At 46.5% G+C, this 19,076-nt stretch overlaps 1 protein-coding gene across 1 annotated transcript; it reads right to left on the reverse strand.

Annotated features, from left to right (window-relative positions):
- Positions 1 to 459: 459 nt before the first annotated feature.
- Positions 460 to 16,394, reverse strand: IGSF1 (immunoglobulin superfamily member 1). Its single transcript, XM_001491217.7, has 21 exons — positions 16,352 to 16,394; positions 16,156 to 16,217; positions 13,685 to 13,821; positions 13,489 to 13,515; positions 12,793 to 13,074; positions 12,153 to 12,440; positions 9,957 to 10,241; positions 9,423 to 9,716; positions 8,676 to 8,954; positions 8,224 to 8,344; positions 6,264 to 6,334; positions 6,135 to 6,167; positions 5,467 to 5,757; positions 4,891 to 5,169; positions 3,990 to 4,277; positions 2,915 to 3,202; positions 2,438 to 2,725; positions 1,952 to 2,239; positions 1,552 to 1,830; positions 1,037 to 1,160; positions 460 to 882 (listed from the first exon to the last, which is right to left on the reverse strand). Exons 3-21 carry the CDS (start codon positions 13,752 to 13,754, stop codon positions 747 to 749), a joined length of 4,011 nt encoding a protein of 1,336 aa, XP_001491267.2. The 5' UTR covers positions 13,755 to 13,821; positions 16,156 to 16,217; positions 16,352 to 16,394; the 3' UTR covers positions 460 to 746.
- Between the last annotated feature and the right edge of the window lie 2,682 nt (positions 16,395 to 19,076).

The raw sequence follows: 19,076 nt of genomic DNA on the forward strand, positions 1-19,076 counted from the left end.
CCTAACTTAAGAGTGAATTCGTGTACACCCTGTGATTATAAGGTAAGGGCCACAAAGCACACTTTGCCAGTTTCAGAGTTCTGCAGAGGGCTAATCCTGAAGTTTGAAAGCAGGTGTATTACGGACCTAGAAGTAACACGGTGAAAAGGGTGTGACTTCAGTGTTTGCCTTCCTCAGGCTTAACTTGGAGAGAACATTGTTATTCATTCATTCATTCACTCATCCATTCATTCAATAATAAGATGGAAAGACAATAGGACATTCTGTTCAGTGACCATGTCTCAAACCAAATTGGAAAGTACTATTTTGGAGCCTTCCCTCCTTCCCCATCCCATCCTTGAGCTCCTTTCTCTGTACTAGCAGCCGTGTGCTCTTATTCTGTCATGGAGGTCAGCTCCAAAACACCATTTCTGCTAAGTTATAAGTGGACAAGAGACCAATAGAAAATCACTGCCATAGTTTTTGCAGTTAAATAGTGAATACTCTCTTTATTCAGAAGAATACATTTTTAATAGAATTTCATGCACCAGTAAATCAGTACAGTGAGGAGTTACAGGGGCAGGGAACTCTCTTCAGGAAACATCTCACCCTGGTAGAGCTCTCAACTCCCAGAATCCCTTGACTCAGCTCAGGTGATTAGTGGCCAAGAATGGTAGGTAGGGCTGACTCCCAGGGTAACCAGTCAGATTTTCAGGTCTCTGAAGATAAGAGAGAGGAAAGGAAAGCTCTTGTAAAGGAGGAGATTATTATATTGGGACTGGCAGTTCCACTGAGGTTCCCTGAGAGATTGATGAGGGAGAGTTAGTGCTGGTGCCTGGTTCTCCTTCTTGGTTACACTCTTCAAGGGCTATGGTTTGGTCTCTTCCATCTGTCTCTGAATCCCTGTGTAGAGAAAAAGACTTAACTAAGGGAGGATCCAGAACCATCAACCCGAAAATAGGTTGCATTGTGGGGCTCAGATGCTGAAGGAGCATTCAGATCATTGTTTTTCCAACAGACCTGGGTTCACAGAAGGGGGCTGACATCAGGCATTTACCTGGTTCGGAGTCGAGGCCACTTCTTCCACTCTATGGCTAGCACCACACCCAAAGCTACAACCACCACCACGATCAGGCTACTTCGGACAATGTTCCCCACAGTGCATTCCTGAGCAGCAGGTCCTGTGATGATAAAAGAGTGGAAACCAAGGCCATAGAGGTTAGCACACATAGTGTTCCCCTAATCTCTCATTGCCCCCTCATCTGGCCTCCTCCAGGTTTCACTCGGGAGCCATGTGTTGAGACTGCAGAGGGGGTGGTCAGAGGCAGTGTTTATGCTGAGGCAGAAGCATCCCTCCATTTTGGAGGTGGAAGAGGCCTTGAAAGTATCCTGTTCACTACCTCTGAGTGAATCTGAGGTCCCATCTCCTCACCATCCCTAGGAGAAAGATGACCACACTTGAGGTCTCTGACCCCAAACCTTCATAACTACATATTTGGGCTCTCTTGATGGGGACTGTCTCTGGGATCCCAGGTGTGTCATGCCAGGACCATGGAGGGATTATTCTCTCACCTGCTGCCCCCACAAGCTCCAGGAGATCACTAGGCTCTGACCAGATATCAGGGTAGGCCTGGAGGCGGTAGCTGCAGCTGTAGTTTCCAATGCCTTTTCCTTCTACATTGTTGATGACAAAGTCTCCATCTTCTGAGAACTGCTGAGGTGCTTCTTCCCCATCATGTTCCAGGACAAATTCAACACCTGGCAGGGGTCCACGGCACTGAAGGGTGATGTCCTTCCCTAGCTTGAACATGGTGCTGGGCCAGGCTGACAGGGAGGGTTTAGGGGGCTTATCTGCAACCAGCCAGGACACAGAGTTAGAAGAAGTCATCCTGAACCCAGCGCTTTAAACCCTTAGAGCTAGCTACTAAAAACTACAAAATCCAGACTCTTACTGAAGTCGCCAGGACCTTACCTGTCACCCAGATCTTCAGGGAGTCACTGTGATTGGAGGCTGCAAAGGGAGCAGAGTCCAAATAATAAATACAGCTATAGATCCCAGAATCTTCACCTCTTACTGCTGGCATCCGGAAGTCAGCCCTGTACCCGCTTGGCCTCTGTTGCTCTAAGGGCTCTTGAGTACCCTCTTTCAAAAGGACAAATGTTGAGTCTGGCAATTCCCCTTGACACTGAAGAGTCATATTTTCTCCAGGGGCCACCATGGGACCAGGTTGGGCTAATAGGCTGGGTTTGGGGAGCAAACCTAGAAGAAATTAACTTATGGTCAGAGAGAGGAGTCCACTTTCCAGTGCATCACCCCTGGAGTCTCTGTTCAATAAAGAGGGAAGTTCATTGCTTGCTTGTCCTTGAGCTCCTCAAAAACAATTTCTCATGAACCATCTCCAAGTCTATTTACTCCATTCTACACTCTCACGCCCACTCCAGAGCATGTTCCCCTTACCTGTGACTATGAGTTCCAGGGTGTTGCTAGGCTGTATCTTGATAGGACTCGTCCAGTCAGGGTGGTAGCAGCAGCTGTAACGCCCTATGCTAGCACCAGATATATTGGTGATGGGAAATGCCCCATCATTACTGGTGGATCCCCAGAGCTGCATTGAAGTGGCTTCTCTTTCTTTGTGCAGAATGTACCCTACGCCATGGACTGGCCCTTGGCACCAGAGAGTAACATTCTGTCCCATGGGAACCACAGAACTGGGCTCAGCAAACAACCATGGCTTGGGGAATGTGTCTAGGAATAAATCAAAGATGTAAAGTGGTGAGTATGGAAACATTAATTGCTGGATTAATCCTTTATCTTTCTCCTTCTACACACAATAGTTCCCCTCGGTGGCCTAGCCTAGGCTTCCAAGAGGGATTACCCTCCTTAATTCCTACCCCAGTTGTCTTTGTTCCAGTCCTATGTCTTGTCTGTCCTTACCAGTCACCCAGATCATAATGGACTTGCTGAGATGTGATCCTCTGTTTGACATGGTCGTCTCATAGTAGACACAGCTGTAGTTCCCAGAGTCTTCTGCTCCAACAGTGTGGAGGAGGAACTCAGCTGAGTTCCCTGGAGTGCTCTGGAACTGTAACGGAACCAGGGTTCCCTCCTGCAAGAGGGCGAACCTCATGCCCTGGAAAGCCCCTTGGCAGCGCAGGGTCACATTCTTCCCAGGAAGCACCACAGGACCTGGCTGTGCCAGGAGAGTGGGTTTGGGGTAGAATTCTGAAATTAAAGAGACCACAACATGAGAGATATCTGCCCCCCACAATCTGCAAATTGCTTTTTTGGTGTTATTATAAGAACCAATATATGTTTATTGTAGAAAATAAAATACACAAAAAACCTAATGAAGAAAATACAATTCTACCACTCAAAGATAATCATTCTTTATACATTTTTACATATTTCTTTTCCATTTACTTTTTTCCATACATGCCTATGTCATTGTAGCTATAACTATTTGCATAATTGGGATCCTACTGTATACATAGTTGTGTAGTTGAATACTTTTCACTTAACTTTATATTGTAAACATTTTCCTATGACGTTAAACAACCTTTGAAAACTATCATTTGTAATGGCTGCATAATATGCAGCTGACATTTCAAGGTCTTTGCCCTTTCTCTGAGGGCTATCCAGCCCACCAATCTCTGACAGTCTAGCTACAGAAAAAGTGGCCATTGAGCCTAAAGCTCAAGGCCAAGCCACAAAATGATTTCAGAAATAAGGCAATGTGAACTTAGCTGCGGGGATTGGACACCCCCATCTGCCTCACTTCTTTCTCCAGAAGTGAATTATTTGCCTCCCTCCTCTCCTTTGTCTCTTCTTCCTGTATTAATAAGAATACTAGCAGCTGCCTTACATGGACTGTTTACCATGTGTCAGGTACTGTCCTAAGCATTTTATCGGTGACTTTTAGAAGAAATACTTCTTCCTCTCCTGCTGGTAGCCCTTCCACCCACTGTCCCAGGGTCAGTACGGCCTCCACCTGAATTTCCCCACTCCTGACCTGTCACCACGAGCTCCACAGGGTCGCTGGGCTCAGACCAGAAAGCAAAGTCATAATAGCGGCAGCTGTAATTCCCTCCATCACCAATGCCCACCGAAATGATCAGAAAGTGAGCTGCACTGGCTCCCGGATTTGCCCAAGACTTGTCACTAGATGCTATTTCACTTCCATCTTTGTAAAGAATAAAGCTCACGCGCTGGTGGGGCGTGGAGCAATTGAAAGTCACTCGGGCACCAGGAGTGACCACAGGGCTGGCCCATGTCTTGAAGAAGGGCTTGGGATACATTTCTAGAAGTCAAAAAACAAAACACAATGCAAAACAAAATCAAGAAAAAAAAAGAAAGAAAGATAGCCAATATAGCAAATCTTGGTTTCAGAAAGTTGCTTTGTTTTCTATAGTACTTCACTCAGAGGTAGGTGCACATGAAAATCAAGGCAAATCCACTTTGCAGATGGACAGGAACCCCTCACCCTGACCCCTCACCTCCTTGGGCTGAATCCTCCCTGTCATCAGGGCAGGCAATAGAGGCTAGCTAAAAGAATGAATTATCACTGGGGCTCTGCTTGTTCCCTGAGCCTCAGTTTGCCCATTTGGACAAGAAGGGGAAATGGTACCTGCTCCACTTCCCATGAATATTTGCTCTATAGCTAAATGAGATAATTGATATGAAAATAATTAGAAAAATTAAATCACCCTCCACAAACCCCAGCTATTAATAACGATTATGGCTATTAATATCGTGCAGCCAGAGGCCCTGGCACTCCCAGCGCCACGCCTGCCTGGCTCTAAGATTGGACACAGGCTCCTAGGACCAGCAGCAAAGTTTGCTGTGGAGAGAGTAGTGTCTAACCCAGAGTTTGGCCTCTTCCCTCCCCCCTCACACACCCTTTCCAGCTCTACCTTTTATCACAAGCTCCAGGGGCTCACTGGGCTCAGACCACTTGAAGGGGTGCTTTTCAGTATGAGTGCGGCAGCTATAATTGCCTTCATCTTTATCCTCCATTCTTTGGATTGTAAAGAAGGCTTCTCTCCCAACAGCACCAAGTTGCTGGACAGGTTCCTGCACTCCGTCCTTATACAGAGCAAACCCCATGCCTGCCAGCCATCCTTTGCACCAGATTTGCAGTTCCTGGCCCCGGATTGGGGGGGAAGCAGAAATGACAGGTTTGGGGAGGATGTCTAGAAAACAAAATAGGGTGGAAAAGGAGTTCGAGCTTTGGAGGTGCCCAAATGGGACACCTGGAGTCACTTTGTTAGCCAAAAAGAAATCCATCCTGGACTGGTTTTTGGCTCTTCCTGTCATCCTCCTCTCGCTCTCTTCCCTACTTCCCTCCCCCATTTAGGTGCCCCTCCTCTCCTACAAGCAGCACAAACCCCTTGGCCTTGGGTCTCTGTGCATTCTCCTCCCCCAGAGACAGTGCTGGAGTTCCAGGGGCACTGGAGATCACTCCGGAAGGACCCTCTGCCTTTTCTTACCTGTCCCCACAAGTTCAAGTGCTTCACTGGGCTCCGACACAGCCATCTCCTCCCATGAATGGCAGTGGTAACTCCCGATGTGGCTCTGGGTTAGGGCACCAAGGGGGAAGGCAGCCCGAACCTGCTCTGAGGCTGGGCGAGTTGCGATCCACCCGGTCCCATCCTTCAGCAACACAAACTCCTTAGTTGAGCTAGAAGGGCTTCTGCACCAGAGGGTTAAGTTCTTCCACGGGGCCAGAGGGAAGTTGGTCTCTGCCCACAGCTCAGGCTTAGGGGTTGGCATGATTATTTCTAGAAACAGCAGAGTTAATGAAGCCATCCTCCCTTGTCCCTCCCCCTCTCCTTGCCCTTGAACCCCCTACCCAGATCACACTGCCCACCTCCCCTTTCAACCCAAATCCAAATTCTTTCTTTCCTTCTGCAGGTGCTGCAGGAAGGGGAAGCTGATGTCTCAGCTGAGCCTCAGAAAAGTGCAGAAGCTTGGGGGAAATTTTGCAGGCAGAAAAGCAGAGTTGGAGGCTGAATTTTGCCAGCAGCTTTAGCAAGTGCCCCTTCCTGGCTGTCCTTCCCTCTCAACCAGTCACTCCCTGGCCACTGACACTGACACTCTGTAGTTATTTCGGATCTCCAGAGAGGAATGTCCCAGTCAGGAGCAGGAAAAAACTCACCAGTCTCTTCTGTCAATACCCCATTGCACAGTCCTGCAAAAGAAATTGCTGCCAGGGCTCTTCCCCCTCCCGCACAAGACTTCACCCCGGCCTTCTGCCCAGGCCCCTTCCCCACCCCCTTGTACTCACCACAGCAGAGAAGGGCCGTGACTATGAAGAGCATGGTGACCCCTTGAGCTGTTCCCAGCAACCAGGCTTCTCTAGCGAGACCAGAAAAGAGATGAGAGGAGTTGCTGGGATTAGGGGGAGGGCGGAGAGAAGGGGGCGGCAATTTATGTCATTGGCTTACTCACCACCCAATAGGGATTGGATATGGCCAGGATAATGGGATATAATCTTTTCTGACATCGATGACTTTTCTTTTTGAGGGCCTCACCACCTACAAACCTCTTGCTCTTTCATGACCCACGTGCCCCCCGCCCCCTCCCCCCTCCCCAGCCTATATCATGTGTCAGCTCCCCATGGCCCCTGATTAGGCTGTTGCTGGAACTGAGATGTCAGATGTGAAAATGCTTTTGTAACCCCAGCTCTCAGAACCTCTGGAGCTCAGTGTGATCGGCAGCTCTGGGTGGTGGGTGTGGGGGTGGAGGGAGAAATTTTGGGTGTTTCTCTGTCATCAAGTTTAAGTTTGGAAGCAGTTTTATTATGGCAGTATTGGTCCTCAGACCGACCTGCCTCACCTGCTTTTGTTATGAAAAGGTTGCCTAGGCAGCCGTGGTGAATTACCAGGATTGTCAGTGCTGAGCTAAGCTTGTCAGAGAGTGGGATCTCTCTACCCCGACCCAGATTATGACTCGAAATGTGCAGCAGCTTTGGGTTATGGGTCTTGTAGAATTAGATGATATTAAGCCGAAATCCATTTAACAATTTTTACTTAAAAAACAGTGACCTTCCTTCTTGGCAAGGAAAACATGCTTTTCAAGCTGCTTTCTCTGAAATCTGGTTTCTGAACTCATTCTTTGATGCAGTGGTTCTGGGCTGAGGTAGGGCCCTTGAAGCTACATTTTTTTCTAACCCCTGGCTTGGAGGTTACTCCAATGTATGCAGGGCTCGTGACAGATTCTGAGGAGAACTAGATCCCTACCAAAACTTTTTGAAAGCTCAAAGGGTGGTGGTTTTTGCAGAACACTTAGGTGGCTGGCTCCCTTCTTGTTACCCAAGCACTCTGTTTGCCAGATCTCAGCAGAAAACACAGACACACACAATCATACTCATCATCCATTGTGTATTGAATACTCCCAGGCACACAAAGGCCTATGATCATGGTGAGGGGGGTATATAGCCAGAGGCAGAGGGTAGGGGGAAGTATGTAAGGCATTCAGGAGCTGAAGCCCCCATCAGGCTATGAGCTGCCATTTCTCTTCTTATTTTCAAGCAGAATAGCCTGAGCACAGGCCATGGGGATCAGGGAGAGAGGAGAATAGTCCAGGGGACAGCAAAAGATCAAAGGAAATGTAGGGGAACCTGTTTGGCTTGACATTTTATAGGTCAGAGGAAAAAGTCTGATTCCCTGGCCCAATCCATTGCCTCATCAGGTCCATCCAGATTAAGATTATATTCTCAGAATGCTCTGCACAGATGGCTAGAGGCCAGAATGGCAGAGAGACTGGTTTCTATGGCAACTAGGATGGATCACAAGGCTCTCTAGCCCTTGAGAGCCAGAGGTAAGGGTAAAAAGTTGGGATGTGAATTGGATAATATCCTGGGAGACAGGACAGCATGGCTTCTTACAAAAGAAAAAGTTCAGACCAAGTTAATGTGGGAGACATCAATCATCCCTGAGGGGCAGGGTGGTTTGGGAAGGAGATTTAGGCATTCTCCCAGGGGGATAAGTGAATGAGGTTTTGATTACTTTCCAGTCTCTGAGAATTATGCAATTCTCCACCCTCTGGCTTGGGTGCTAACTTTCCTGTGAGGCAAAAGAGAAACAGCCGGGAAGAGAAAGTATTGTCTCTTAAGCCCAGAAGGTAAGGGATACAAAGGATGTGCCCCTGTGGCTTGTCTCAACTGGGCATGACCCATTCCTGAGTCTCTGAGGAGCCTGGACTTAGCTAGATTGAGGAACACGGGGCTGGGACAAGACAGTTACCTGATTCTGAGTCTCCGACATTTCCACCTTATCCACAGCACTACCAACAGCAAGGCAACAAGCTGAATGATTAGGGACAACCTGATAGCTTCATTCAGAACGTAATTCCAGATGAGAAAGCCTGTGGCCAGAGAAGACCAGAGCAGGGGCCTTGATGGGGACAGGGGCAGTAAACACATTCATGGGGGGGGGGGGGCGTTACTGAAGGTGAAGGGAAGGTGAGACAGCAGTGACCTTCTTTTTCATGAATAATGGGAGCCTTGAAAGTATCCTGCTCACTGCCTTTGACTGATTGTGAGACCACCCCAGGAGAAGGATGCCCAAACCCAAGGGCCCTGACTTACAAGCCCTTGACTCCCCTTTCCATATCTTTCTGCGAATTGATCCGGGATCCCAGGGTTGTCATGGCCAAAGCCTTGGAGGGGCATCCCTATGGAGAGTTGTCCTCTCACCTGCTGGCCCCATCAGCTTCAGGGGCTCACTGCGATGTGACCAGATGTTAGCGTGTGCCTCTCTGCGATAGCTGCAACTGTAGGTCCCTGTGCCTTTCCCTTCAACATTACTGATGGTGAAGTCTCCATCCACCGAGAATTTTTGGAATGTTGCTCTTTCTTCCCATTCCAGAGAAAATTCAAGTACTGTATAAGGTACTCGGCACTGAAGGGTGATGGCCTTTCCTGGCTTGCACATGGTGCTGGGCCAGGCTGACAGGGAGGGTTTGGATGGCTTGTCTGCAACCAATCCAGAGACCAGAGTTAGAAAAGTGACCTTGCACTCATTACTCCCTCCCCCAACAAATGTTTCTCAGGTCCCTATCGGGTCTTCTCTTCCTTTACACTTCCACAAGATCAGTGGCTTCAAAATTTGAATGTGCATCAGAACCCCTTCACCTACTCCTTGGTGCTCTAAAGACTTCTGGGTGCCTACTTTCACTTAGGAAGACCTCATATCTGTAAGTTTCCCCTGGCTTGAAGGAAAATAACTTTTCCAGGGTCACAATGGAGCTAGGTCATGCTGAGAGGTAGGGCTTAAGTAACAAACCTAGGAGAAAAGGTATCTAAAGTTTTTGGAGAAAATTCTATGCCACACTCCTACTGTGTTTTTCCTTGACTCATAACTCCAAGAGGATACAGGGCCACTAGCTCATTCTTAGAACACTGTAATGATGATAAAATCAAACAACAGTTGTTAGGACTTGCCTACAACCACAAGCTCCACGGTGTTGTGTGATGTCACTCTGATGGAAGTCTTCCAGGAGAGGAGATAGTGGCAGCTATAGATGCCAGCATCACTGTAGGTCACATTGTTGAGGAAGAATGACTCGTTGTCATCGATGCTGGTGGTATCCAACAGCTGAAGTGGTTTGTCTTCTCCTTTCTTATAGAGTGCAAGCCCCACTCCATCCACTGGCCCTTGACACCACAGGCTCACGTTCTGACCCATTTGGACCACAGGACTGGGCTGAGCAAGTAGCCAGGTCTTGGGGAAAGTGTCTAGGACAAGATCCAAAATATAAAGGGCTAATAGTCTGACTTCCCCCTCCCACTACATAGAGCTTATTTCCTCCTCTCCCTCCAGTCCACCCTTGGCAAATCCCACCCTAAACCGAGTTGTACAAATTCTGCTCCCTTCCCCACTGTTAGCCCTCGCTGCATGATTAGGTTTCCTGGGGTCCCAGAAGGAGTTGTCTATCCTTGGCCCCTAACATAGGTCCCATGGCATCCCCCTCTTACCAGTTACCCAGATTTTCAGGACATCACTAAGAAGTGAACCCCTGTTTGACCCATCATAGTAAAAACAGAGGTAATGTCCAGCGTCGTGGATTTTCAAAGCCCGGAAGAAGAAATGTGCCTCATTTTTTATTGGCCTCTTGCGGTAAAAGGACTTCTCCAAGTCTTCAAGCCTTATTAAAGCAAAGGTCATTCCATAAATTGGCCCTTGACACCTGAGATTCAGGCTTTCTCCAGGTGCCATGATGGGCCCAGGATAGGCTGTCAGAGTTGGTTTGGGATAGAGTCCTAGAAAGGGAAGAGACCCTGAATTAGAGGTAGGATGATTCTTCCCTATTATCTTCTGGTTTTATTTTCCTAGTTTCTTTAGATAGAAAGTAGTAGCTGAATTTTACCCTCTGCTCCCTCTCTCTTCCTTGAATCTCTGCCTCTTCTAGGAGGTAATCAAGGGTAGTAAATTCACTTGTGCCCTTGCTCTCTCACCAGACTCTGTCAGCTCCACTGAGCTTTAACTATGTGTAGGGGTGTGTCTCAGTGGAATATCTACATCTGTAATTCCCTGTATCTTTTTAGGTCCCTGAAATGCCAAATGTAGTTCTTTGACCACTCTGGAAACCAAACTTTTGAAAATAACTTTGATTCCATCTTTGTAGAGTACGAATGCTACTGCAGTATTAAGGACAGCTTTTGAACACATTAAGCCCACATAAGACCCTACTTCCCACAGGAAACTGGAAGAGGCCAATAAGGAAGGATAGGACAGTAAATCCGCAACCCAAAGAAATCTCTGTTAGTGGGGCCACACCCTCATTTCCATGTATTATTCTCCAAGGAGATTATAATACAAAATAGAGGGCAAACCTCACTCCCATACTACTCCTCCTTACCCGCCCCAATCCCAGGTAGACCCACCCATTCATTATTGGAAGGATCAGCTCCATCATATACTCATTGAGAATTTGGATGTGTCAGGCATCCTGTAGGCCTAGGGATCTATAAGTAAAGATGACACAGTCCCCACCAGCCAAAAGTTCATGGCCTAGTGAGGTATACCAGTGAACAGATAACTGCAGAAGTGTGTGTTATTGGAATCTATGCTGGAAGGACATTCATACAACAAACATCCAGGCACACAGTTCAAACAGACAACCCTTTGTTCTTTGATCCTCAATAAAAAGCTATACTAATAAAATTAATATCTACCATTTATTGAGAACTTATATGCCAGGCACTGTACACATTTTATATTTAGGCAAATCCTCACAACAACCCTGTGAGGTAGGCATTATTATTATACCAATTTTGCAAATCAGGAAACTGAGGCACAGAAAGGCATCATACAGTAGGTTGGATAGATTCCATTATCCCATTTTAGAGTAGGGGAAACCACAGCACACAGAGGTGAAGTGACTTGCTCAAGATCACACAGGGAGGTGGTGTCAGAGGTGGAACTAGAAACCAGGATTACTGCTTCTAAGTCCAAGGTACTCTCTGTAGTGCCACAGCTTTCCCCAAGTGTATTTAGCTTAATGGAGGAACTAAAGCAAATGTGGCCAATTCTGTCTAGAAGCATCCAGGCCATGGAGCGGGGGAGTTTGGGCTGGGGTGTATGTCTGGCAGTTGGACATTTTGGGGAGCCTTCTGTTGTAAGGGGTACTGCCTTACTGGATTTATATATAAAGGACTAAAATAATTTATAAAGCCATTTCTAAAATATGAACTATCACTTTCTTTGTCATTTTTTATTTTTTATCACCAGCATTAGCAATTCATTCTGTTCTCCACACTTAAAAATAATAATCACAAATACAATAAAAATACATTTAAAATTTAAAAAATCAGTTTATAAGACTGCAATGGCAGTGCCTGGCACATATTAAGTGCTCAATAAATATTAGTCAAAGGAATGAATAAATGCACGATATTCAACAACTAGAGACTAACAAAGCTGTGATGAGCTGAAGCTGCTGGACATTTGGCTGGGCTCACTCGCTAGCCAAGCGATTGGCTCCCACACATCTGCCTGGTATCATGTGTGATTCTAATTTGCATCTCAGTAAAATGTCAAATAACTCTAGCTCTTGGGCCATGCAGGGCCTAGCAACTGGCCAAGGAAAGTAAAATCAGAAACCCTGGCTCATCCAGCCATGATCCCAGGGACAATGATCATCAGACCCCAGCAGCCATAGCCACACCCACCTGCCACAATCAGCTTCAGGGGGTTGCTGGGCTCTGACCACAGGGTGGGGAGCATCTGGATATGAGTGCGGCAGATGTAAACCCCTTCGCTCTCAGGTGTCATGTTGGCAATGGAGAATATGGCCACTGTCCCGGTTGGGACTTGGTAATCCACCGGCTCTGCATATCCCTCTTTGAACAGCATGAATACCAAATCCTGCAGCCAGCCATGGCAGAGTATATTAACATTACATCCAGGAAGAGGGGAGGTCTCAGCCTGGATCCAGAAGATCGGCTTGGGCAGCTGGCCTGGAAGGAGAGAATGAACTGGAATTCAGGTAGAGCAAGGATAGTACTGCTTGGGGAACAGCAGAGGAGAGCTCTACTTAAATGAACCTTACCTGTATGATCCTTATTTGCCACCCCTCCTTCCCCCAGCTCAAGTCTCCCCCACATTGAGAACCTGCCTTCTACATCTGTTCCAGAGTCTGCATCCTTATTCTGCATTGCACTTATTTACTAACTGTGGAATGTCTGTATACATGCATTCATGCATTTGAGGTAAACAAATGAATTAATTAAATGAACTCTGCTCTGGGAAGGCAAGTTTGAATCCCAGGAGCTGGAGTTTATTCTTAATTATCTCTTTCGGTCTTCTTACCTGGTGCCTTCAACTCTAAAACTTTACTAGGCTCTGACCAGCCTGTCTCCTTCCAGTAGCAGCACCTGTAAAGACCTGTATTGGACTCAGTAAGGGCACCTATGGGGAATGAAACTTGGAAGGTCTTGTAGGAAGGGCGGATCCAGGTCATCTGTGTCTTATCCTTCAGCAGCAGGAACTTGCTTGAAATCCGAGAGGGGCTTTTGCACCAAAGTGTGATGTTCTCCCAAGGAGCCTGGGGGTAGTTGGTCTCTATCCACAGCTCCGGTTGAGATTGTATCGCTGTCATTTCCAAAGATCACAAAGATGTGAGCAGTCCAACCTCCTCCCTCCCCATAACATGCTCCCTCAATGTCCCTTAAAATAAGCCCCTACCCAGATTCCTCCTTTTGTCTTCCCCTGGGGACAGGAGTATCTGCTTGTGTGGGGGTGGGATGGGGACCCAGGATATTTGTTCAAGGAATCCAAGTGAGTTGGGGAATAAAGTGTCAAGTCTGGCTTCCTTTCCACCTGAGATAAAGCTCTTTACTATTCTACGGGAAACCAAGTCATGAAGTGAGGGACTCTGATTCCCAACCAACTCAATCTGGGAATTGTCTTTGGGATCGCAAAGCAGTTATGTCCAGGCCATGCAGGCAGGCCGATGTCTAAGAGCCTTCAGGAAGGAAGGTACCTGAGGTGGCAGAATTCACTTACCCACTGATGTCATACCCAGACTCAGCCCTGAAAAGAGAGAGTATGGTAAAAAAAAAAAAAAAAAAAAAAAGAAGTGCCTCCTTGTTGTCCCTACCCACCCTGAAATCTCAATACTCTCCTCTCCCTCCCCAAGGTACCCACTCGCAGGGGTACTTATGATAGGCTCACTTGCCCCTCACTCCTTCCTTGTACTCACGAATGCAAAAGAGCAAGAGAGTGAATTTCCACAGCATGGTAGCCCCCTTCCCTGGCCTGTCCAGGGTCATGGGGCCTCTGGGACTCAATGTGCGCTTTGAGTCTTGAAGGGCTTTGCCTCTCAGCAGGTGGTGAGATCTAAAAGCAGAAGTGTTTTTACTCAGGGGATTTGTCCTGCTCCTTAAAGTTTAGTCTGAATCACTAAACTGCACTTGACAACCCTACCTTCCACTCCCTCACAGGCATACAGGGTATTACAAGATCACCTGCTACTTCCTCTCCTTGCCCCTTTTCCCCACTTTGCCCTCCTCCCACCCAAAGTCTTGTCTGTTATCTAGGGTGTCAGATTTGCTGAGATGTCTGTTTGTCCCTGGGATCTCAGAGGCCCGGAGGACGACCTAATCCAGGCCAGCAGAAGCCCCATGGGATGAAGGAGATGAGAGGTATAAAGAGTCACCTTTTCAAATATATATATAGTCTGAGTCCTCCAACAACCTAGCAAAGGAAGCATTCCTATCATTCCCATTTTGCTGGCAAGGAAACTGAGGCTTAGAGAGGATATATAATTTGCCCAAAGTCAAAAGATATTAAATATCAGAGCCAAAATTCAAATTTTTAAACTCCAATGCCTATGCTCTAAAACCAGCATTTAAACTCCCAGAGGCAGCCCTTGTCCTCTTTCTTAGCCTCCTTCACCTTTCCCATTTCGTCCCATCCAGGCTTTACCATCTGTGGAATGCTTCAGATCCAATATTGCTCTCATTCTTATTTCTTGCCCCCGAAAGCTCAAAACCCCCATTTCAAGTAGGTGTTGGGGAATCAAGCTGCTTGAGCTAATTAATATGAGGTGTAAACGACTTATTGGCCGCCCATAATTTGTAAGCATTTTTGTTCATTGCTCCTAAGGAAAAAAATAATTGTTTGAATTTTGGGGAATCTGGCAAAAATATTGAGTTCAGGGAGGCCTTCTCATTTTCCCCAAAATCACAATTGACCACAGACCCCTTACCCTTTCCTGTCTCTCCTCCCGCTTCCCCTACCCAGCGTATCCTTTTGCCAAGGGAAGGTGTATTTCCACCACACAGACTGAGGCTAATTCTCCTCCACCAACAATCTATTCAGAGTCTGAGGTCCTGGCTGACCCCAGCTATTTAATCCTATCTCAGTGGAGTGGGGTAAAGGCAACTCCCAGAACAGAAAAGAGTTGATTTCTCTTCCCCAAACTGATCCTAGTGCCACAGCGTCTAACTTGCTCCAGCACTAACACGGGGTGGGATGGAGGAGCAGGAAAAAGGCAAGATTCATTTTCAAACATCTGGGCTGTAGGAAGCAAGTGGACAGTCAGAGATCCAAGGAGACACAGTTTCCTTTTGCATTTCTCACTTTACACTTAGATTTACATGAAGGATGCTCAAATTACCTTCTCTGAACTTTTCCTATCTGTAAAGTTGGGGGATAATATCTACCTAGCATTGTTGTCACGTTGGATCAGAGATAACATATGTACAGTGCCAGACGCAAAGTGAACATTTCATAAAGAGGTGACTATTTTTCTTCCCAAAGGAGGCATCAACCTGGTATAGGACTCTAAATTTGCTCTTTCTGTCTCAGCTCCTAGAGCCCCTTGTCCCCACTCCTCTCAGGGCCAGGCCCAGGCCCAGGCTAGGGCGCCACCCTGTTGCTTTGTTCCCCTGAGGCTTTGGGCCAGGATTTATTGGGGAAGCTGGATTCTACTGTCAAGGGAAAGGTTTAACCTGGGATTCTGCCCAGGAATTCATCTGAGATCCAGCCTTGCCACTTGGACCCCTAAACCAGAGTTTTGCCTCCTCCGGGCTTGAGCGGAATCATGGAAGCTAGGCTTCTCAGCATAGCTGACACGTCCCCAAATCACTAAGGAAACCATACCATTTATATCCAGCCAAAATGATGAACCTTATACCCAGGGAATGTGGGAAGCAGCCGCAAGCTTCAGGTTAATTGGCCACGCCCATTTTTGGCCTTTCACACTCGAACCCCCACCCCCAACTTCGCCTGTCTAGCCTTTTTACCCTCTGCTTCTACTCCAACCCAAGCACTTTCCCCTCCCTTAGGCAGCGCCGCAGTGCTTCTGAGGGTGTCATATCCGAGATGTCTAATGGCTCGCCCCCTGAATAGCTTTGAGGGCTCTAGCAATCAAAGGGGTTGGGCTCGGCGGGGTGCTGGGTACATGCTCCGCTAAGGGTTTGGAGGGAAGACTGAGAAGGAAAAGGGAAGATATCTACAGTGCCCAGGGATTCTCGGCGAGGCAAGGCTGCGCTCCGGGGAGGGAAGGAGAAAGGGAAGGATAAAGGGGGTGGGAGGACAGACTGGGGAGCAGTTTGATTTACGGCAATTAATTACAGCCGGGAGACTATTTTGGGGTTTTGTTTAGGATCTGATGGCCAGTATTTAATCTTCAGCCACAGGACTATGCGCTCATTTGCAGGTACTTACGGTAGTTGAAGGCCCGCTCCGATGTTGGAGATTCTCCAGTGAGCTCCTCCAGATGCAGCAAACTGCCCGGCATGAGAAGAGCTGTCTAAGGACAGCCTCTCAGGCTCCACGCCCCGCCTCCCTCTCTCCCCCGCCTGCTCGCTGGCCGGCTCCAACCTCCTCCCCTCTCTCCGCCAGGCTCTGGGAGTCCACCTACACCAACTCTGCCTGACACCTGCAGTCCTCTGACGACCGGGGTTTCTACGCCCCTCCCAGCTCCCCGCCTCTCTCCTGACTCCCTGCAGAGGTTGCTGGAGCCAAATTCAGGCCCCTGCCACCTCGCCTGTCGCTCAGAGTTTCACTGGGTCACTGTATTCTGGAGAGGAGAGGACCAGCTCTTAAGACTGCCGAAGCTGTAGATCCCTCCTCTCAAGCTCCCCAATGCCTTTAAAGGGATCTCAGATCTTCCTCTGCCCATTTAATGTCCCACTTATGCAGAAACATTGCCACCATGGTTTAAATGCCTACTATGTGCCTCTGGGCCCTGGGCACCTACTTTTTCTAATCTTCATAGTAACCTTACAAGATGTGTTACTTCCCACACTTTTACAGATGAGGAAACTGAAGCTCAGAGAGGGTTAAGTAACTTGGACAGCCTTCAAAGTCCAGCTTCGAATCAAAGCCCAAGCTTTAGAGACAGAGACATACAAATTTGGAGTTCAGTCTAGATTCCACTATTCAATTGCTGAGTGACCTCAAGTAAGTGAGTTAAACTCTCTGAGTCCCAGTTTCCCCATCTGTAAAATAAAGAAAACAACAGAAGCTACTGCACAGGAGTTTGATGAGATAGTGCAAATAAAACTTATAGCACAGAAGGCCTGGTACATGGGACGTGCTTAATAAATGGTAGCAGCTGCTGCTACCATACTACTAGTTCTACTTATTATTATTAACCTGTAAAGCGTTCCCAAAATGCCTTAAAGTATGGTGATTTCAATGATGTGGACAACCTTTCACAAATTTAGCCAACTATGAAAGGCTTTTCGCAATGATAATGTATGGATAAGATACTAACCGAAGCTCCTGAAATACACTATATGATGAGATTAAAGTATAGCATCCGATGGACTCACAGATCAATTGATTGTTGCAAGAAATAGCTAGATTTTTTCTTCATGTGCATTTCTACCCTCATAAAAGATTAAAAATTATCTAAAGAAAAATACTGTAATTTAAAAACAAACTATGTAAAAATGAAGTAACAGTTCTTTTAATAGGCAAATTGAATACTATATCTTCATGAGTCAAGTGCTTTCAGTTGTGTCTTCCTGACACCCTCTATTCCTACACATCATAATAAACTGCAGATTATCACATAAGGAATAGAATAGCCATATGAATATAAATATGTGACTTTTCTGTGAAAGTTATTTAACCTCTTCAAGTCTCAGTTTTCTTATTCATAAAATGGGGATAATAATTGTGCTTACCATCACACAGAGTTTTGGGTAGGATTGAATGAAAATCCTCCTATAAACCATTACATAGTGCCTGGGACACAGCAAGCATCTATTAATTTAATAAATGTTTGTTGAGCATTTTCTTTGTGCCAAGCATTGTTCTATTCGCTGATAATTCAGAGAATGGTAGTTTCTGCTCTTAAGAAGTTTGTGGTCCAAGGATAAACAGTGATAGAGAACAAGTAGGAGATAGCCAGAGAAGGGGGTGCGGCGAGAGTCAGAGGATTGCCATAGGAAAGGCCAGCAAGTAAGGTATGGAGAACTGCAAGCTGTTTGCTGTTACTGTGTGCCTAAACTAGCACAGTGGAAGCAGAGAAGGAAGGGAGAGTCAGGATTTCTAAAACATTTAGGAGGTAAAATTGGCCAAACATGATGGTTATTTGGAATACAGTAGTGATAATTATTATCTGTCAGGGTGGAAATATCCATGTCAATTTGAAAACATTTATAAAGAAATCATTATGATAGTACCAGGCACTAAGTGCTTTATAAATATTAACTCATTTTATTTCCATAACAACACTATGGGATAGCTATCATTATCAGCCCCGTTTACAGATGAAGAAACTGAAACAGAGTCATTAAGCAAACCACTCAAGGCCAACACAGCCAGCAAGTGGCAGAGCTAGGATTCATATCCAGGTAGTCTGTACTACAGCCCCAACTCCTTTTTTTTCCTACTTAAACCACTTTATTGATTTTAATATATCTATAAAAAGTCTTATGTAGACAAGGTTTCTAAAACTTTTTATGCAAAGTAACTGAACAATCTAGCTCTTTCATTTTTTTTATTGAGGTATAATTGACACACATTATACTAGTTTCAGGTGTACAACAGAATGATTTGATTTGTATATACTGCAAAATGCAGTCCCATATTCTTAACCACTACCCTATGCTGCCTCTGCATTGGACGCTTGGAATACTAAAACTGAAAAATTTAAAAAACAGCTGTGAAAGTGCTTAGTGAAACAGAAAAGCACCAATCAAATATATTGTTAATAGCCTAGTAAAAAGCAGTGATAGTGTCCCCCAGCTCTCTGCAAGTCTTTGGGCTGAAGATTGTGCTCTTGGACCAGCAGCCTGAATCTAGAGCCCAGTTCCCCCACTAACTGGCCACGGAAACCTGAAAAAGGTCCTGGGGCTGTGTAAGTGAGAAGATCACTCACTCTTGCCTTTTGCTCTGGGACACTGTAAAATCTTGAAGGGAGTTATTATTCAGGCTTCATAGAAGCCCCTCATTCAAACTCTGGCTGGCAATTGAGATATTAGAAGCTCCACCTCCAAGCTACCTTTGTGGGTCTTGAAACTTGCAGCCTGCCTACAGAAGGAGAAACATTCTCTGGCTGATCTCCCTAGAGAAAATTTGAATGGCCCAATATTTTAAAGCTGGTAGTAAAGACCAACAGGGCCTGGGGCTGT

The sequence above is a fragment of the Equus caballus genome, chromosome X (genome assembly GCF_041296265.1).
Source record: "Equus caballus isolate H_3958 breed thoroughbred chromosome X, TB-T2T, whole genome shotgun sequence".
NCBI classification, from domain to species: Eukaryota; Metazoa; Chordata; class Mammalia; order Perissodactyla; family Equidae; genus Equus; species Equus caballus.

Excerpts from the sequence above, each read along its gene's own strand:
- IGSF1 (XM_001491217.7), bottom strand. The coding sequence starts at position 13,754 with ATGACCCTGGACAGGCCAGGGAAGGGGGCTACCATGCTGTGGAAATTC. Across the intron at positions 9,717-9,956 it reads CCTGAAAATCTGGGTAACTG|ACACTTTCCCCAAGACCTGG; the intron begins GTAAGAGGGGGA and ends ATCTTGTCCTAG. Across the intron at positions 8,345-8,675 it reads GAAGCTGATGGGGCCAGCAG|GCTTTCTCATCTGGAATTAC; the intron begins GTGAGAGGACAA and ends CTCTGGCCACAG.